Below are 17,222 nucleotides of genomic sequence, written 5' to 3'. Positions count from 1 at the left end.
CCATCCAACAACAATATTTTGGGTTTAAATTCTAATTTGATGCATGGTTAGTAGAGAAACACATTACACATGCTAAGCACATGTTAGCATCTCATCACCAGTCTCAGACACGGGGAAAGGTGCTGGCCTCAGCACCTTTTCAAGGCTGCTTGTAAACCCACCCAGAGAGGCAACGGCTTTGATGCTGCTCAGCCCTCCCTGCACATGGGATGTGCACGGTGGTGGCAGGCTCCTGTCACCCCACTGCTGCCAATGGAGCTTAACGAGAGCTGCAGATCTGGCCAGGAAGCAGCAAAGTCAACCAGTAAAGGCTCAACCACCTGAGACTGGAGAAGACTGGAAACCTTCCCCAGGCCACTGGGCCTTTTGCCAGTGTGAGCACAAGGTGACAATGCCATGAAACACAACTAGGACACAGTGCTGGCAGCCAGGCTCTGCACAGGGACACTCGGGGATCAGAGTCACTGGCAGCTCAGGACTAGCTCCAGGTTTCACTGTGGGGCTAGAAATCAGCTAGAATAGGGGTTTTCCCGTGTTCTTTTTCTTTTCCAGATGTGCCTCCATGACACAACCCCTCTGTTCAGCTGCTTTTCCCTGGCTGGGAAGAGTAAATATCCACTGGCAGAAAACCAGGCAGGTATTTACTCTGTGATAGCCTCACTGGCCAGACGTGGCCACCACCAGTGCTAGACCCACAGCACCACGTTATCATGGTGCTGCGAGTACAGCCGTGACGCTGCCCCGGCACCTTCCATCCCACACCACCTTGACCCACAGAAACACTTTACCATATATATGATATGTATACTCATTACCAATACATATACTAATATATACTACTACTGCTGCTATTAGTGCTACTACTATTAAAAAAGAAAACTTGAAATAATCTTGACTGTGTTTGTGGTTAAACCTGTGAGCCCTGGGACAAGGCTCCAGGGACACGTGTCCAGGGAAGGTGACGGTGTCCATCTTCAATGGAGACATCCCATGGCAATGCAGGTCACAGTAAGCAGAGGTGGTGTAGAGAAACAAACAGGGCACAATTATTCCTTATTTCTCCTGACATGGGAGTGAAACACTGCCCAAACTGAACGCCAGCTTTATTCCACCTTGGTGGCCACGGCATCCCTTGCCAAACCCCTGTTAAAACATGCACATAAACCCACTGCAGGGTAAAATTCAACAGCTGTTTTTACCAGTTATAAAGCCTTATTTTATAAACTTGGCAGGTAGCAAGCTCAAAAGCTGGTTTTTTGTGATCTCTTATCATAACAAAGTCTCCAACAAGCAAAGCTTTGCTAAACAGCATGTCTGTGCAATGGGAAACCGGGCTCAGCACGCTACAGAGGGGTCTCTGCTGAGAAGCATCAGCATCGCTCTGCGGTGATGCAGAGTCAGGCTTTGTGGGACATACAGCAAGGCACAGCCCACACCATCACCCCAAGAGAGAATGAAAGCACGCTGGCCTGAAGAGCCAGTGCCACCATCCCACCCTGCTGCTTATCTAAGGCGGCAGCAGCGCACAGAATATTTCTGACACAGAGGAGAGAATGTCCCTGCGATGGTACCTGGTGAGGCAGAGGGAGCATATAATCTCCCAACAAACCCAGCATCCTGCTCCCACCTCCAGTGCTCCAGAGGGATGAAAGGAAAATGATCAGAAGGGAAGAAGTGATGGAAATTCAAGTGGTGCTAATAAAATATTCCTTTTGGTGGAGCAGAGGCTCATGGGCACAGCTGTGGTGCAGAGAGCAGGGCTGATGTGGAGAGCAAGGCCTGAGAGACGAAGGGATTGCAATTTGGTTTGTGAACACATAAAATACAAATACACATCAACATCCATAGAATCATAGAATCAGCTGGGTTGGAAAAGATCTTTAAGATTATCAGGACTGCCCAGTCCACCACTAAACCGTGTCACTAAGGGCCTCATCCATCCATGCCTCAACACCCCCAGCGCTCACCCCAGTGCAGGTGGGATATGAGGGCTCTGAGACCCAGACCCTATCCAGCTCTCTGACCATTAACCAGCAGGTCACGCCGGGGCTTAGCCCGGATCCGCTCCTCTCCATCAGGAGCAGTGACTTGGAAGTGAAGGTCCCCAGGCCGAGGAGCGGGTGAGCAGCCAGCTCTCCCTCTGCCACAGCTCCTGAAGCACTTCACACAGTCCCAACACTTCAAATCAGGAACAAGCAGATCAGCCCCACCACTCAGACTGAGCAAAGCTTCTGCTCTCCAAGGCATCTGATTGTGTGGTTTGGATTTATCTGCTTTCTCCCAAACATAAAGTTGCTTTTAACAAGGTCTGAGACACACACATACTTAAAGCATGCGTGTGTGTGTGTGTGCGTGCACGCCTGCATGTACACACTGCGGCTTAAGATACTGTGGATATAATCACTCTAGTAAAGGCAGCATCTTAAACAGAAATATGTAACCATTTTGGCCAGGAAACAAACCAAACCCTCCCTGGCCCCAGCCCATCCGTTTAACGAGACTAAGCCAAGCCTCAAGCCTTTCCACGGTGCCCTGGAGCCGGGCACTGTTGGCCTTTCCAGGCTGCCCACTCCAGGAACAAGGCAGAGCGCTGCCTCGCACACGTGGGAGGCTACTTCCAGCGCACCCTTTATAGAGCAATCAATCTTTATTTTGGAGATAGCTTAAGTAAAGTAACATGCAAAGAAACACATGAGTAAGAGTCTCATCTGCCTCGGGCTTCTGCAAATCCTTTTCTTTACCTCCCTTGCAGCACAATGAGCTGGATGCCGTTATTCATCCCTGTAAAGCACAGCGTGTACCTCCATGCCATCTGTCCTTTGGCTGGAGCTCTGGTTGCAGATTTCCCGTGGGAAAGGTGGTGCTTCTCTTCTGCGGAACACAACCAGGGCATTGCATGGGCCGTGGGGATGCCGGTGGGGACCAAAGGGCTTCGCAGGGCCTGGCTGGGAGGCGAGCAGCAAAATCACCTGCAACTTGCCACAATGCAGGTGCGCTTGGTGCCCATGGGAGCACGTCTCCACGACAATCCTGGTGCACCACAACTCCTCATCTGCAGCATCTTTCTTCTTGCCACATGTCTGACTTTCTCTCCGCCCTGTCTTCACATGCCCTCCGTATTATGTGCCTGGCCAGATTCCTAGGGGTGAGCCTTGAAATTGGAGTAAGTACAAAAACTGCTTGAACTACAGACAAAAACTGTATTAAGTCAAGTAGGATCAGGGGTCTGATACTTGCTGACAGCCTTTCATAAATCGTAGGTGTTCTGAGCCCCAAGCACATTCAAATGACTGAAGATGAAATACGGTCTGAGACTGCCCAGCAAGGGAGACCTCAGTCCTCAAAACCTGCGACGAACTCAATTTAATACGAACCTTCTTATATTAAACAGGATTATCTTTAAAAAGCACTGTTATGTATTTACTAGCTTACCATGAACAAACCCCTTTTAGTTGGTTGGTTTTTTTGTGGGAAGATACCATATTCTTTTATAAAACCCACTCAAGTCGTTTGTTCTGTCTTTGGAAATGTGCATATATTTCAGAAGAGGTTCCAAATGTCTTTCTCATTAAAAAAAGGCATGGAGGGACATGGAGCAATGCCACCAGCACTGCTCACAGCTTGTGGCCCAGCAGCAGCAGCAGGAGCAGGGTGATGGCAGCAGCAGGCCTGGGGCAGGGGCCCGTGTTCCTGGGGTCGCTGCTAGAGACCGTGGCACCACCTTTGCTTTGCTGATTTAGAAGCTGCTTGTTTGCAGAGGTGTCGTCCATATCCAGGTCATATGCCAGCTCTGAAAGAGAAGGACAGAGGTGGTTAGGGTTAGTTATATCCCACACACGGCACATCCAGCTCCCACCAATGCCAGAGTCCCCAGGACAGCCCGTGCCAGCAGCTGGGGACAGCTGGGTCTGAGTGCAGTGGAAGGCATCATGAGTGCAGTTGAAGGATAGGCCAGAAGAGCTCAGCAAACATCTTGTCACTCCCAGAGTACCTCCCTATATACTGCATCAAACCTTATGCTTAGAAAGACCAAAAAAATCACAACCATAAGGTGCCCCAGTAAGAAAACAAGAGAGATGAGGGGATCTGGCTTACTAGAGAGCTACTCTAGTAGCTGAGCTTCAGAGCGGGTGTTTAGCAATGCAAATGGTGCCTGCTCCCTACACACCACAAGGATGCATGCAGGAGTGAGGAAATCCAGGTGAACCCACATGGTCCCCCCAAATCCAGTGCCAGCCCCAGGGCTTGCTCCCCAAACACCTCCTGGTTGGAGGACCTGAGGAGCTCTGCATTTCTGCAGTCTTAGTTAAGTGTGTGCAAAATATGCTCCTTGCAGCACTTAGAACACATCCATCCCTTCCCTGTCCACCTCATCAAAGCACTGGAGAGTGTGGAATGGGAATGGATCACGCACCCCAGGCATGCTGGTGTTGCAACATGGGGACTTTGAAGCGAAGCACGAGAGCTCCAACCAAAGAACATGTCCAGTATAAAAGTTATGATAGCCCTGGCAGAGGAGCATGACATTGATGGGGGAAAAGCTTATGGTGACCCATTGCTGGCTGCAAAGGACCTGCTGAGCAGTAAGTCACAGTCACCCTTGTCTCCCAGGGACAGGGAGGAATAAAAAAGTCCAAAGAGACCATGTGGAAAGGCAAGAAACCAGCAATTATCAGGGCCAAGAACAAAAAGCTAAAGTTGTTTTAACATCCATTAGCCAGATCCACCTGAGGCATTTGTACCTGCCAAGCATCTGGACCGACTGGGTGTCCCCATGCTTCACTCAAGGCAATGGGTCCCTCACCCCCCTTCTTGTGCTGCTGCAGTCTCCTGGGGGCCAGGTTTCTCTCCTGCATGGGAATCGTTTAAACCTGTTCATCTCATCCCTAGAGCCTGGCCTCTGGAAGTGAAGGAAGCTGGTGGTTTCCATCAGAAGATACCCTGGCTCGAGCCTTTCACAAGCCCTCATGGATCAGCAGCACACTGACAGGTTTGGATCATCCCACTCCACCCCTGAGAAAGCATCCAAAAGGCTGAACAAACACTCTAGCTGAAGAACACTGCATCAATCCCATGAGCAGCACTGCCAAGGCAAACAGGCAGTATTTCTTCATCAAAAATACCCAAACATTGCAAAACAAAGGCAGAAGGATGGTAGCGTGACAAGTGAGTCAGCCCAGGCCATCACAGAGGGTCAGAAATGCTCGAATGGGAGCAGACATCCACACACACAAAGGGCCAGGTGCAAGCAGAACCCGCCTGCTAAACCCTGGCTTCCTCAGGAGATTCCCACAGATGCTGTTGATTCCCCTTCTCCACAACCTTCCTGATTTTCTTCTCAAGAGTATGGATGTGCTGCTGTGGCTCAGAGCTGCACGGCCATGGGCAGAGCAGGAGAAGGTGCTGCCCTGGGAAGGATGCTCCAGGAGGCCACCACTGCCCATCCTGTGCTGCTTTCCAAGCACAGAAAGAACACATCCCTCTGGCACAAGGGATGCTCAGGCTCCGGGGCAGTTTGGGAGCAGCCTGGCTGCACCACTTTGTTTCCCCAAGCTCATTTCTGCAGAAGAAGTGATTTTGACTTAATAAAATCACAGCAGATAATTCCTCAGTTGGTTGTTTTACACCAGACCCCTCAGCTGATACAAGGTCCCATCAGGGCAATGACACCTGCCCTGGTGTCATTTTGGAATGTTTCTCTTGGAAAGTGTTTCTACATACTCCAAACACTCCTAAAACCTAAAAGATGCTCCATGGGGTCACAATACCATCAGGCTTCCAGGCCAGGAATCTGCAGTCCATCAGCAGAGCTTTTAGGGCAGAATATTCTCTTATTAGACAATAAGAATATTCTCTTATTATCCTGGCAAACCTGGAAAACTCCACAGGAACTGAGTAACTCCTCCTGCCTTCAGTTTAGAAAAGAAAGTTGAAACAAAAGAGTGTTTCAGCAAGGTCTTTAAGAGCACAAAGGGTTTTGACGTTCCCATTTAAGTCTCATTCTGCAATGTAATTTATGAGACACGAGTTCCTGCTCAGTTTGCAATGCAGCAGCTCAGTTGTGCTGGAAATGTTCAGCCAAAGTGTCCCAAAAAGCTTGCTTCAAACATCATCTTTTACTTGGGAATTTTTCAGATTCTGAGATTTCACCTGAACTTGAGTAAAGGTAGTGTTTAAATCATGGCATTCCACCCACATGGGAATGGTGATTCTCTCATTCATCCTCTTTGACCAAACTGAAGAGAACAGAAACCCTCTTGTCATCATTGATGGGAGAGCTATTTTCCTAGCCTTGTTTAACTGCTTCAGAAGTTTCGTGCTTGGGTGTGCCATTTGTTTTCACTGTTCCTGCCATTGTTTCCTTCCCTGAGCTTATTTGTGCCCACTTGTATTTTTAGTCTTGATGGATTTAGCCATACATCTTTCATTTTGTATTAATAATGGATCCGTAACTGCTGCAAATCCCTTTCACTTCACTTCTAACGACCTTTGGTACGCTGGAGGAAAGGAAAATAAGCCTCTAACAGACCCAAGGCGGAGACAAGCAGGTCCAGGCAACAGCAACATTCAAAACATGTAATAATAATAATAACAATATTTCAAGCCCAGGAATCCAAATTTGCAAATGTTCCTAACCAGGTACTTCTTGAGAAGGTCCCATTAGAGTTTCCAGCCTTCCTTAGGATCCCTGGTTAGTCCAGGTCGCTCCTGCATCCCTGCACATCCTGCTCCCACAGCCTCCAGGAGCCCCGGCACCACGGATGGAGCTGCAGGACGGGTGGTGGGGTCACAGAAACTAACCTCCCACAAGCACCATTTCAGTCACTTCCACCCAAAACTCTGCCTTTACACTGCAAAACAACCCCGGAGAAGCTGTTCCTCTGCCACCCTGCTCCCCAGCCAATTCTTCATTGAAGGTCTCCGCTACCCCAGCTCTGCTCACCCGCTTAATTTACAACAGTTTCTACCACAAAGTGACCCTTTGGCCTGCAAAGGCTTTTTCATAGGGGGGGAACTAGAAGAATCTGTTTCTGTTTATAATCAGTCGGAGTCCAGAGGGTATTCCCAACAAGCTGCACTAATTACACAGTCAATCTGCGCTCCTTCTGGCCCCTCTTGTCCTCTGGGCTGCGGATTAGATAATCCCCTTAAAATAATAGTCAATCATTAGCTCTGCTTTTCCCCCCCTTCCTCATGAAGCCGAGCGTGCCGGGCTGCTTCCCGGCGTCCTTACACAGCTGGTGAAAGGTCTCCAGCCGAACACAAGCCGGTCCCTCCGGAAGCATCTTTTGTAACAAAAGCCCCTCTAACACAAAGCTGCTGCGCTGGGCTCCCAGGACAGCAAAAGCTTCAATGGTCTCGCAGCGCGGAGGACAAAACCTGCCGCCAGCTCTGCAACACACACCTCCCACATCTGCAAAGTAAAGCGGCGGCGTTTCTCCGTGGATTAGGACTAGAATTAGGCACACTGACTCTGCACGAGCTTATCGGGCTGGAATCATTAAAAGCTAGCTTTGGAGATGGCCGATATGGGAGGAAGTTGGTTTTGAGTTGGTATATTAAGGCATAGAATCCTAGAATGGTTTGTGTTGGAAGGGACCTCAAAGCTCATCCAGTTCCAACCCCCTGCCACGGGCAGGGACACCTTCCACTAGAGCAGGTTGCTCCAAGCCCCTGTGTCCAACCTGGCCTTGAACACTGCCAGGGATGGGGCAGCCACAGCTTCTCTGGGCACCCTGCGCCAGCGCCCCAGCACCCTCACAGGGAAGAGCTTCTGCCTCAGAGCTCATCTCAATCTCCCCTCTGGCAGGTTAAAGCTATGAAAGTCCCACAGCAGCTGGGAGGACGAGCACTGCACACGGGCAGGGTTAGGGCAGCATCCCTGTGCCAAACCCACCACTGCCTGCTCAAACACCCCTTCTCTCCCCTAAAAGGACAACACGGTCTTCAGCAAAGAACTGCCAGCAAATGCCCCTCTGGCAGCAAATAACCTCCAAGAGGACAGTGCCTGGCTCCCGCAGGCTGGCTCGGCTGCTGCCCAGAGCCCAGAGCCAGGGAATGTCATCTCGCAGGCAGGCATCTGGGCTGCACGCCTGTCAAGGCAGATGGCTCCAGCGATGGACCCAATATAGTAACAGAGTCATAATGGATGGCCAAGCATGAAAACCACTTTGCCATGTCACTTGATAGCTGTGCTGGTGCCCCATGCAGCAGCAGGGTGTGAAGGGGATCCCCCCCCAGGTGAAACCATCATGCCCAGCACAGTGTGCTCACCAAACAAGGCTGCCGGTAGGCCAAAGCGCTTGCTTGGTGATGGCCCTTGTTTGCAGATGATGGAAACTCTGTGGTGTGAAGGGACAAGGGAATGGATTGTTTCCAATCAGCACAAAGCACATCGAGCAGAAATGTCAGAGACAAGTAGGGCAGCTTGGCAAGCTCCTGCAGCTCTCGTGGTCAGTTGTGAACATCTGCCTGCCTCTGTCCTTTAGGACGGGTCTAGGAAAGCACATGCTGCATCGCCAACGAGAATTACAACCTCCAGGGTGTGTTGCTTTATTTAGTTGTAAGCAGCACGCCTCACCAGTGCGGGGAACAAGCTGCCAGTGGATGCAGTAGGCTCTGGCTGTCTCCAAAGCAAGCCTGGATTTCTTAAAGGGAGAGATGTTTGAGCCAGGCCCAGGCTGTTGAGTCGTTACAAGGCAAAGCATAAGGGCCTGTGACTCCACAGATCCTGGCTCCCAACTCTCTCCGCCTCTACAGCACCAACCACTTCTTTCTGACAGGCGTTTACACCTCAAGTCTGGAACAGTCCCATTTCATCCCAAACTCTTCCTGTTGGAACACCAAAAGCTCTGCTCACCTCAGCCTCCAGTTACCCAGCTTTCTCATACACACAGCTCATACTACAAACACACTCTGCCTCCACAAAGACAACATCAGAACCCATCCACAGAGTTACACAGCACACACGGCCACGACTGCGCACATACAGCTGCGATCCCCAACTCTCTGCTTCTCCAAAACACCTTAAACTCTTCCAAACAGCCAAGCATGGTTTCATCTCACCAGGGAGGTTTTGCCCTCTGGCTTATTACCACTAGAATCCTGGAGCACCAACAGGTTTGCCAGTTGTGTTCTTGCACAACGAGCTACAACAGCCCAGCCATAGGTGCGGCCGCGCCGGTGTGTAATTAAAGCGCTGAGCCGGGGCTGGCCACAGTGCTTGTGTTGGCACGGCTGCGAGATCACCACGATGGATGTGCAGCATGTGCATGGTCTTGTGGCTCTCCACCTCCTCCACAGCAATTTAAGAGGTGTGGCTCTTGGCAAGACGGATTTGGAAAGAAACAGCAGAAAAACTCCAGCTCAACACCATCATCCTGCTGCCGCTGGCAGTGCGGCCAAGGGAGCCTGGCACGGCGTGGCAGCAAGCGGTAAAACCAACTTCCTGGGCACAATCCCAAGGGAATCAGGTTTGGGTTCGCTGATTTGCAAACCAAGACTTTTCCCCCCGCTTGCCTCTTTGGCACTGATGGCCCCCAGCCTGCAAAGAGTGTTTGCAAGCGACCTGAGGCCCACAGGCACCACCACAAAACCAGCACTGATTTGGGAGAAGTTCCTCAGGATTAAAGCAATTTGGAAGGCAGAAACCAGGTTCATTTGGGGGACCAAGTCATCCACACGGAGAGGTGAGGAAGCCCCATCTCACCCCCATGCCAAGGGTACAACCGGGTGCTGCCTGGGGTACAGGAGCTCTGGGAGGCAGTTTGTACACACACCCTGGCTCCCCAACCTCCAGCACCACCACAGAAGCCTCATCCACAGACATCCTCAAGCTTTCGATGGGGAAGAGAGACAAAACACCCCCAAAACGCCAACAAATCACATGGTAAAGACAGAGGGGCTGCACCATGACCCAAATTCAAGCAACTACTCCTCTACCCCACCTTGGCCAGAGGCTGGTGGCGAGGAAGGGCTATCATTTATAACCTGGGCCTATGACTACTTTGAAAACGTACTCATTAAATTCCTCTTTGCTCCTTGGTGTGCTCTAGATTTACCCTGAAGAGAATCTGGCGTCTGCAATTGCATTAATCATTTTCCCTTTGGCAGCAAGTGAAAGAGTTTCTGAACTGTGCTCGCAGAGAGGAGCCACAAAAACGTGTTTAGCAAAACAGGCTCATGTAATCTATTAAAAATTAACAAATCTCATTAGCATTATTAATTGGAAGCGCTGGAGTCCTTGTGCTTTGATGATGAAGCAGCATGTCCCGGTCTGATATCCAGCTGGACTGTCCGGAAAAAGAGCTGCTACATCAAGGAACTTTTGAGAGATGAACTGAAAAAGAGAGAGCTAAACATGGACAGCCAACTGCATCTACAAAGGCAGGAGTCAAGCAAGAAAAAGAGGAAAACTAGAAACAGAAGAGTATGAATGGAAGTGATTTATGAAGCGGCAACATAGGACTGGGTCAAGCAATATCCCTGCAGATCCCCCATGTACCTCAGCCCACCCAGGTGTGGAGTCACTTTCTCTCTCATTGGAGACCCTAAAGACCTAAAGCCACAAAGCGATCTCTTCTGATCACTCTGCTGTCACCTGAGACATCTCAGGACAGTCTTCATTTTGGGAGGTAACATTCCCAGTGACAGCAGAGCAGAATGAAATGCTTCGTATATTTCCCCTAATGGCAGAAAACAACATCATCACATCAATCTGAAATGGTCTCCTTCATATTTGTTCCCCTAAAAGCTCTCTGGACATAACCACGACAGGCAGCTCTTGCTTGCTGCCTGCTGGCCTTCAGCTCTCCAAGCTCAGGGCATATAGTGACATTCATGTTCTAGCAAAACCCACTAAGAAGCAGTCCTAAGGGGAACAGCAATGGTCCCTGCCTTCCAGATGCCAGCTGCTAAAAGCAGCCCTCAAGGCAGAAGGGTACTTCTCAGTGCTTGATTAGAAAACCCATGGTGGCACTCAGGAACATCTGACATCTTCCTTCGTGACTCACTGCGTGCAGAAACCAGACTTGAACAGGGCCCAGGCCATGGAGAACAGGGTTTGTGGCATTCATGCTTCAAGTAGGCAACCAGGACTTTGTGCAATGTCTATGCTCAGTCAGAAGTCCCTGGACATCCACCACTGACTTATGCTTGTACAGAAGAAATGTAATCAAAGGCAGCTCGTGCTTTGCCCCTTGAGCACACACGTGAACAAAGTGCCTGAGCAGTGCTTCCAGCCCAGGATCAAACTGACAAGAGGCTCCACCAGGCTACATCTCATGATGCCAAGAAAAATACCTGGAGTGAGATTTTGGGTCATAATCTAGGAATTTGTGTTGGGCATGGACATACCTGCTCAGTCCACAGGCAGAGCCAGCAGGTAGGCTCAGGCACAGAATAAATCACAGAATCCCAGACTCGTTTGGGTTGAAGGGACCTTAAAGCTCATTCAGTTCCAACCCCCTGCCATGAACACGGACACCTTCCACTAGAGCAGGTTGCTCCAAGCCCCATCCATGCATGGTGGCACTCAGACATCTCCTCAGCCTCTGCTCCTGGAGAAACTCCTGGAGCTTTTGTGCTGTTTCACTGCCTGGGATCACCGGTGTGGATGGAGAGCAAAGCTCCCCATGCCAGGGGAAAGCCTGCACAGAGCAGGGGTTGAGGTGAGGGAGCTGCCAAGAGAAGGGAGCTGAGAGGCTACAGCACCGGTGGCTTTTTAACTGCACTAAGCTGCTAGGATAAATAAAGAAATAAACCAACACCTGGCCCTGCATTAAGCCAACATTAAAGTGACTTGAGCCTATAAAAATGGAGTAATGCAGGAGGCCCTGGGAAACATCTCATACCCGACTTTCCACTTTATATAGAAAAAGAAGGGTGAGTTCCTAGGCTGGAACTTTTTAACAGCTTCAGGTCATGTTCCCTGTGCTGGAAAGAGCCCCGGGAACAGCTGCTGTATCCTGAAACCAGGACCTGGCTTTGCACTGCCTTCTGCAGGGCTGCAGAGAGAGACCCAAATTAAACCCAGCTGCAAAACCAGGGCTCATTCCTGCTCCCTGCCTCCTGCCCGGACTGAGAGCAAGCCCTGGTCCCAAAGCTCTAGTGGAACAATGGTGCTGAAAGCTAGAGCTGGATGGCAGTGGCAGCTCCAATGGGAAACCCAGCTGAGCTCCAGGACACTGCAACTGCAGCACTTGGGCTGTGCTGGATCTGTCATCACTTGCTTTTTCCTAAGGACCAAGATGCTCCCTGATGACCCATGGATGAGGCCTTGTCAAACCAGGGCTCACGGCTGGGACCATGGTGGAGCTCAAGGAGACCATGTTGGCTGTCTCTTCCCCAAGGGAGTACCGGGGATGGGGACACACAGCTCATGCGGGAGCATCCAAATTGCTCTGGGGACACATCCATTGGCACAGCGAGCAGTGACACGAGGAGGTGACAATGCAAGAATGCTCCGAGGTCCAAATCCATGAATGCCTCTACCTCCATCCTGTCTCATTCACAGCTCAGTCTTAGGAACGTCACAATCATTGTGGAAAATCAGAACAAAAAGCCTATGTAATCCAGTTTGTAAATCCCTTGAAAAATACAAAATCCTTTCTAAAACAGATTAGAGATTAAAGAGTTTCCTGGAAATCAAGAGTTGCATTTCACCCTTCCTCCTCTCCCAACCTCCCAGAAAAAAGAGATGGGCTTGTGCCCCACCACACACCACCCCACTCCTCCCTGACCATCACCACAGCCTCAGGGCACAACAGCAGCTCCCTCCAGCCCCTGATTCTACCTGATCCTGCCTAAGCACCATTTGGGGGTATTATTTGTTCCATGGACCTGAGCCTATGGGCAACAGGCATTGGTGTCAGAAATCTGCCTGCATCAGGGAGAGGAGATGCCTGACAGCTCCTGCAAGCTTTGTGCTCCATCCCTTTTGCAGATGGGCTCTGCAGGACCATGTAGTCAGGAGCTGCACCCAATCCTGTGGGTGCCCTGCAAAAAAATATCTTCTTAAATCAGGGTGGGCTCCTAAAAATCACGACGTTTCACTTGGCTGTGCCAATGGTGACAATGTTATCAATGGGAAAATGTCAAACACTCACGTGCTGATGATATCAAAATATTTAGCAGCTATGTCATTATTATTTAGATAGATTAAAATCAGTGTTCGGTTTAATATTTGACTCAAGTTATCCACAGTCAATGGTGACAGGACAATTTTCTGTTGGGAATTGTTATTTCGTGCGAGTTTTTGTGCTGGAACAGAATAAAAAAGGAGGATTGCAATATTAGCATTCCCAGCAGAGCACACATTCAAGTTCCTGACCTGTTATTGCTCAAGGACTTCTGCAGCTGCAGATGCCTGTTTGGAGCTACAGTTAGGTCACTTTGAATGATGCTCATAGAATAAGGATCAAAACACTTAGGGCTTGATCAAAAGGACATTTTATGAACGTTGCAACCCGAGTTAAGTGCTGATGTGAATACTTACCTTTGCCCTTATATTAGCTCAGCTCAGTTCTAATAAAATTAACACCCTTTTAAATAATGCACTCAATTTTTGTTTCATGGGTTTGTGCCTTATGGCTCTGAAAACATATCCTTAAAACCTCTGCGTCGCTCTGGGAATGTCGGGTTGTGTTGGGATCTGGAAATCAACTTTATAATAATATAAAGGGGGGCTGCTGCTTTTTATCACTGCTCCACCTGCTCTAACCTGAATTTACCTACCAAAGGTTGGGGTTTCCCCCCACCCCAAAAGAGGGTAACACAGTCAGACTCTTTCTTTTCCCTGTAGGAATCACTACCTGTAAATAAACAACTAAACCCCAAACTACAAGCACCAGCAGCATCAATGCTCCTTTGAAAAGAGACAAGAGTCAAAACAAAGCAGGGGAAAATCCCATCTCTTTTTTGCATTTCACGTGCACATTAGAGGCAAAATGAACTTACCAGTCCAGGACAGAGGACATCTTAGTGGTGCAATACAGCCAGTGAACTGTTCTTTAGAGATATTCATCTCAAAAGCCAGAACAGAAAGAACATTTTCCCCCCTTTTATTTATTTATCTTTTTTTTGGTGTCGACTCACCTTAGCTGAAAAGCACATTGAGATTGTAATTATGGGAAGGCCTCATCTAGTAGATTTGTAAACTCAGCTATCGGCTTGAATTACTGGAATTAGCAAGGCTAATTTAACGTCACTGTTCAAAATAGCTCCGATTTGGAATTTCTTAATGGCCTTAGGAGAAGGAGCCTTTATGCATACTGCAATCTAGGCTTCATTCTTAGCCTAAATTCCTTCTCATAGATTTTGTGAATGCCCTGTTTTGTAGCCAACACAAACTCTGTCCAGTAAAATAATGTAAGGACTCCGAATGAAAAGAGATTAGCTGTTCCCCGCTCCTGTTATTTTAAAGCAGAAATAACTTTGGCTTCTACTGATTCACAGACAAAGCTTGAAATGCAAAGCATGCTCAACTCCAGATTCAGCATGAAAAGGACCTTAAAATATTCCCGAGTGCAAGTAATGGACTTATTAGAGGGATGAAAAGAGGCACTTTTCACAGAATCCCAAGCTCTTTAGTCCTGTCATATCAATAATCTTGCTTAAGAATTTCATTCTATTTACATTTCTTTCCCTTCCAAATGTCCTGCCCGACTCCTATGGAATAAAACATTGATGCTTTTAAAGTGTTCATTTATTGCTGTTACTGCTCGGTGGCAAGTGGTGTAAAATGCCTGCAGATCCCCCAGAGCGTGAGCACGGCGGCAGGGCGGCGTGTGACAGGGAACGACTCCTGCACTTCCACACCTGACGACTGAGAAATGAGGAGGTGATTTGAAAGACTTGCTTAAAAGCATCTTCTTGAAATCACGACAGTTGATTGTGCTGGAACTCACCGTACCTGCAATCTGTTTTCCTCTCCTTTATGTTTAACACCCACAAAATCAATGCTGACAGTGAGAAAACAAGCTTTAGAGATATCACAAGGGAAACTTGCCTGGCTGTCCTTAAGCTGCCAAAATATACCCTTTGTTGGGTTTTTTTTTTTTACCCAGTTTGCTTAGTCTTTGCAGGATGGTTTAATGTAAAACCAGCACTAAGCAACTAGTGGTGATTTTCCCTCTTTGTTTGAAGAAATGGCTGAAAAACAAAGGTATTTCAGGAAGAAAGTACAAAAGCCTGTGTAGGAACACCAGGAAAGCAGATGGAGATGCCCCTTTTAAGGAGTGAGGGAGGGTGTTTTCTCCAGTCAGCTCCATGTCCCCAGGACAATTTGCACCAGCTGGGGAGCTTGAAGGGAATAGAGGATGCGTTGGGCTACATCTGCCCACGGCTTTCCCTGGGACAGAACCAGCAGAGACCAAAAGACCCCAGAACACTGGGATAGGAAGAGCAGCCATCCCTGGATTGCCCGGCACAGCACATGGTACCAACCAGTGATGATTTTCACCCCCCCAACTGTGTGGTTTTGCTTTGGAAAGGCAAAGCACAGCGACTGCCTTGCACCCAAGGAGCTCAAAGCACACTGCAGGCATTAATTATACGCTCTGCTTTGCAGAGATTAATTAAGCACCGAAGCCTCACAGTCCCCGAGCGCAGCCTCCATTCACTTAGTGGCTAAAACAGAGCTGAGGCTGCAACGAGGCTTCGTGAGCACTGATGGGTGAGCTGGGACAAGCACCTGACTGCCCCGAGTCACTCCACAGCAGTGGCCTTCTCCTCCTTGGATGCTTTTAATTCCTCCCAGCAACTTCCCCTGTGAAGCCATCAAGGTTTTGCTCTGAAAACACTCTTTATGGCAAGACACAGGACACGGAAACCAGACACACCAGGGAGCAGGGAGGGTGAGGAGCAGTCCTGTCCTGCAGCCATCTTCCAGTGCACCCTCTCAACCCCTATTCCTAAGGACACCTCAAGAGGTCTCTGACATTAGTGGTCATTTTTCCTGGTGATGACCTTGACAGCCCTGATGAGACATCCCACATCCATGTGCCGAGAAGCTCCTGAAATCATCCTTGTTGTTTCCTCATGTGCCAAACCTTGGTTGCTCAAGAGACCTCTCCTGCGATGCTCCAGCACAGCAGCAAACCCCTCTCTGCCTCCTGATCCCCTGTTTTGCTCCATTCAGGCTTGCTGGATGCCTTCACATCCTCACAGAAGTTGGTTGAGGCATTTGCCCTGGCCACAGGTGCCAAGCAACGATGGGTTTAGACGAGCCTGCCAACCCCCAAACATCTGACACTGCCTCTTTAGTAAAAGTAGCCTGGATGAAATAGGTGACAAGTGCATTAAAAAAACATGATATCTGTGCAAGGCAAACGGGGATTGCCAAGAACTGGTGACCGTGCTGCAGCTGCAGCCTGGGAAACCCATTAAGGCCACATGGGGTGTCAAGTTGTATGTAACGTGAGTGCTGGGCAGCCCCGCAGTGCAGCCAGGCGGAAAGTGGGTCCAAAGAGACCAGAGACAAGAGTTTCTCAGCACGAACCTGCTTTTGCCTCCCAAAACCTGTGAGGAGCAGGTGAATGGGCACAGCCTTGCACAGTCCCCCCGGGAAATGCAGAAAGCCTGACCTGCAAGTCAAGGCAAAGCCAGCATCCCCCTGTGCATCCCATCCTGCTTGCTATAGGGGCTGCATCTGTTTGCTTTGCTTTAGGGTTAGTGCAATCCTGCAGCCGTCCAGTCCTCCAGGGTAGGTTTCCATGGGATGGAAGTGACTTAGGAACCTCCAGGCAATCCCACACTGTGGTCGCAGTTACCTCGTACCCTACATGGCAGGAGCTGGTTAGGCATTTTTAGAGCCTGGTTTCTGCTCCTTAATATATGCAACTGGTCAGGGTTAGTCTTACTGCTACTAGCAACTGAGGTCACTCTCAAACCTCTTGCTTTGCAACCCAAGCACAGCAGTTCTTTTGGTTCAACGTGTGGAAATACCTCCTTGCTATGTCCTTAGTTTGGGTTTTTATCTTTTTGTTCATACACAGAGCCTATTTTTCTTTATACACCACCCCCCCCCCCCAATTTTCTAATGAGTTCTGGCGGTAGGAAGTTGTTTGTAAATCACACAAGTCTTTGTTTTACTGGAAACATCTGCTTTAACACATTTGTCTTGAAAAAACCCTGTTTTTTTTAAACAAAGGTATTAAGCTGCAATGTAAATTGGGCACATCTGTTTATGAGTCACTGCAACAGCACTGCCTCCAGTGCACCAG

The 17,222-nt window shown here is 49.1% G+C and overlaps 1 protein-coding gene across 1 annotated transcript in view; it reads right to left on the bottom strand.

Moving 5' to 3' along the window:
• Positions 1-2,628: 2,628 nt before the first annotated feature.
• Positions 2,629-17,222, bottom strand: part of GPC3 (glypican 3) — a 145,091-nt gene continuing 130,497 nt past the window's right edge. The window contains exon 8 of the mRNA XM_030498225.1: positions 2,629-3,790. Coding sequence (XP_030354085.1) covers positions 3,615-3,790 — 176 coding nt within the window. The 3' untranslated portion in view covers positions 2,629-3,614. The remainder of the gene's footprint in view (positions 3,791-17,222) is intronic.

Source organism: Strigops habroptila, chromosome 9 (genome assembly GCF_004027225.2).
Source record: "Strigops habroptila isolate Jane chromosome 9, bStrHab1.2.pri, whole genome shotgun sequence".
NCBI classification, from domain to species: domain Eukaryota; kingdom Metazoa; phylum Chordata; class Aves; order Psittaciformes; family Psittacidae; genus Strigops; species Strigops habroptila.
This window is presented reverse-complemented; position numbering and strand designations above follow the sequence as displayed.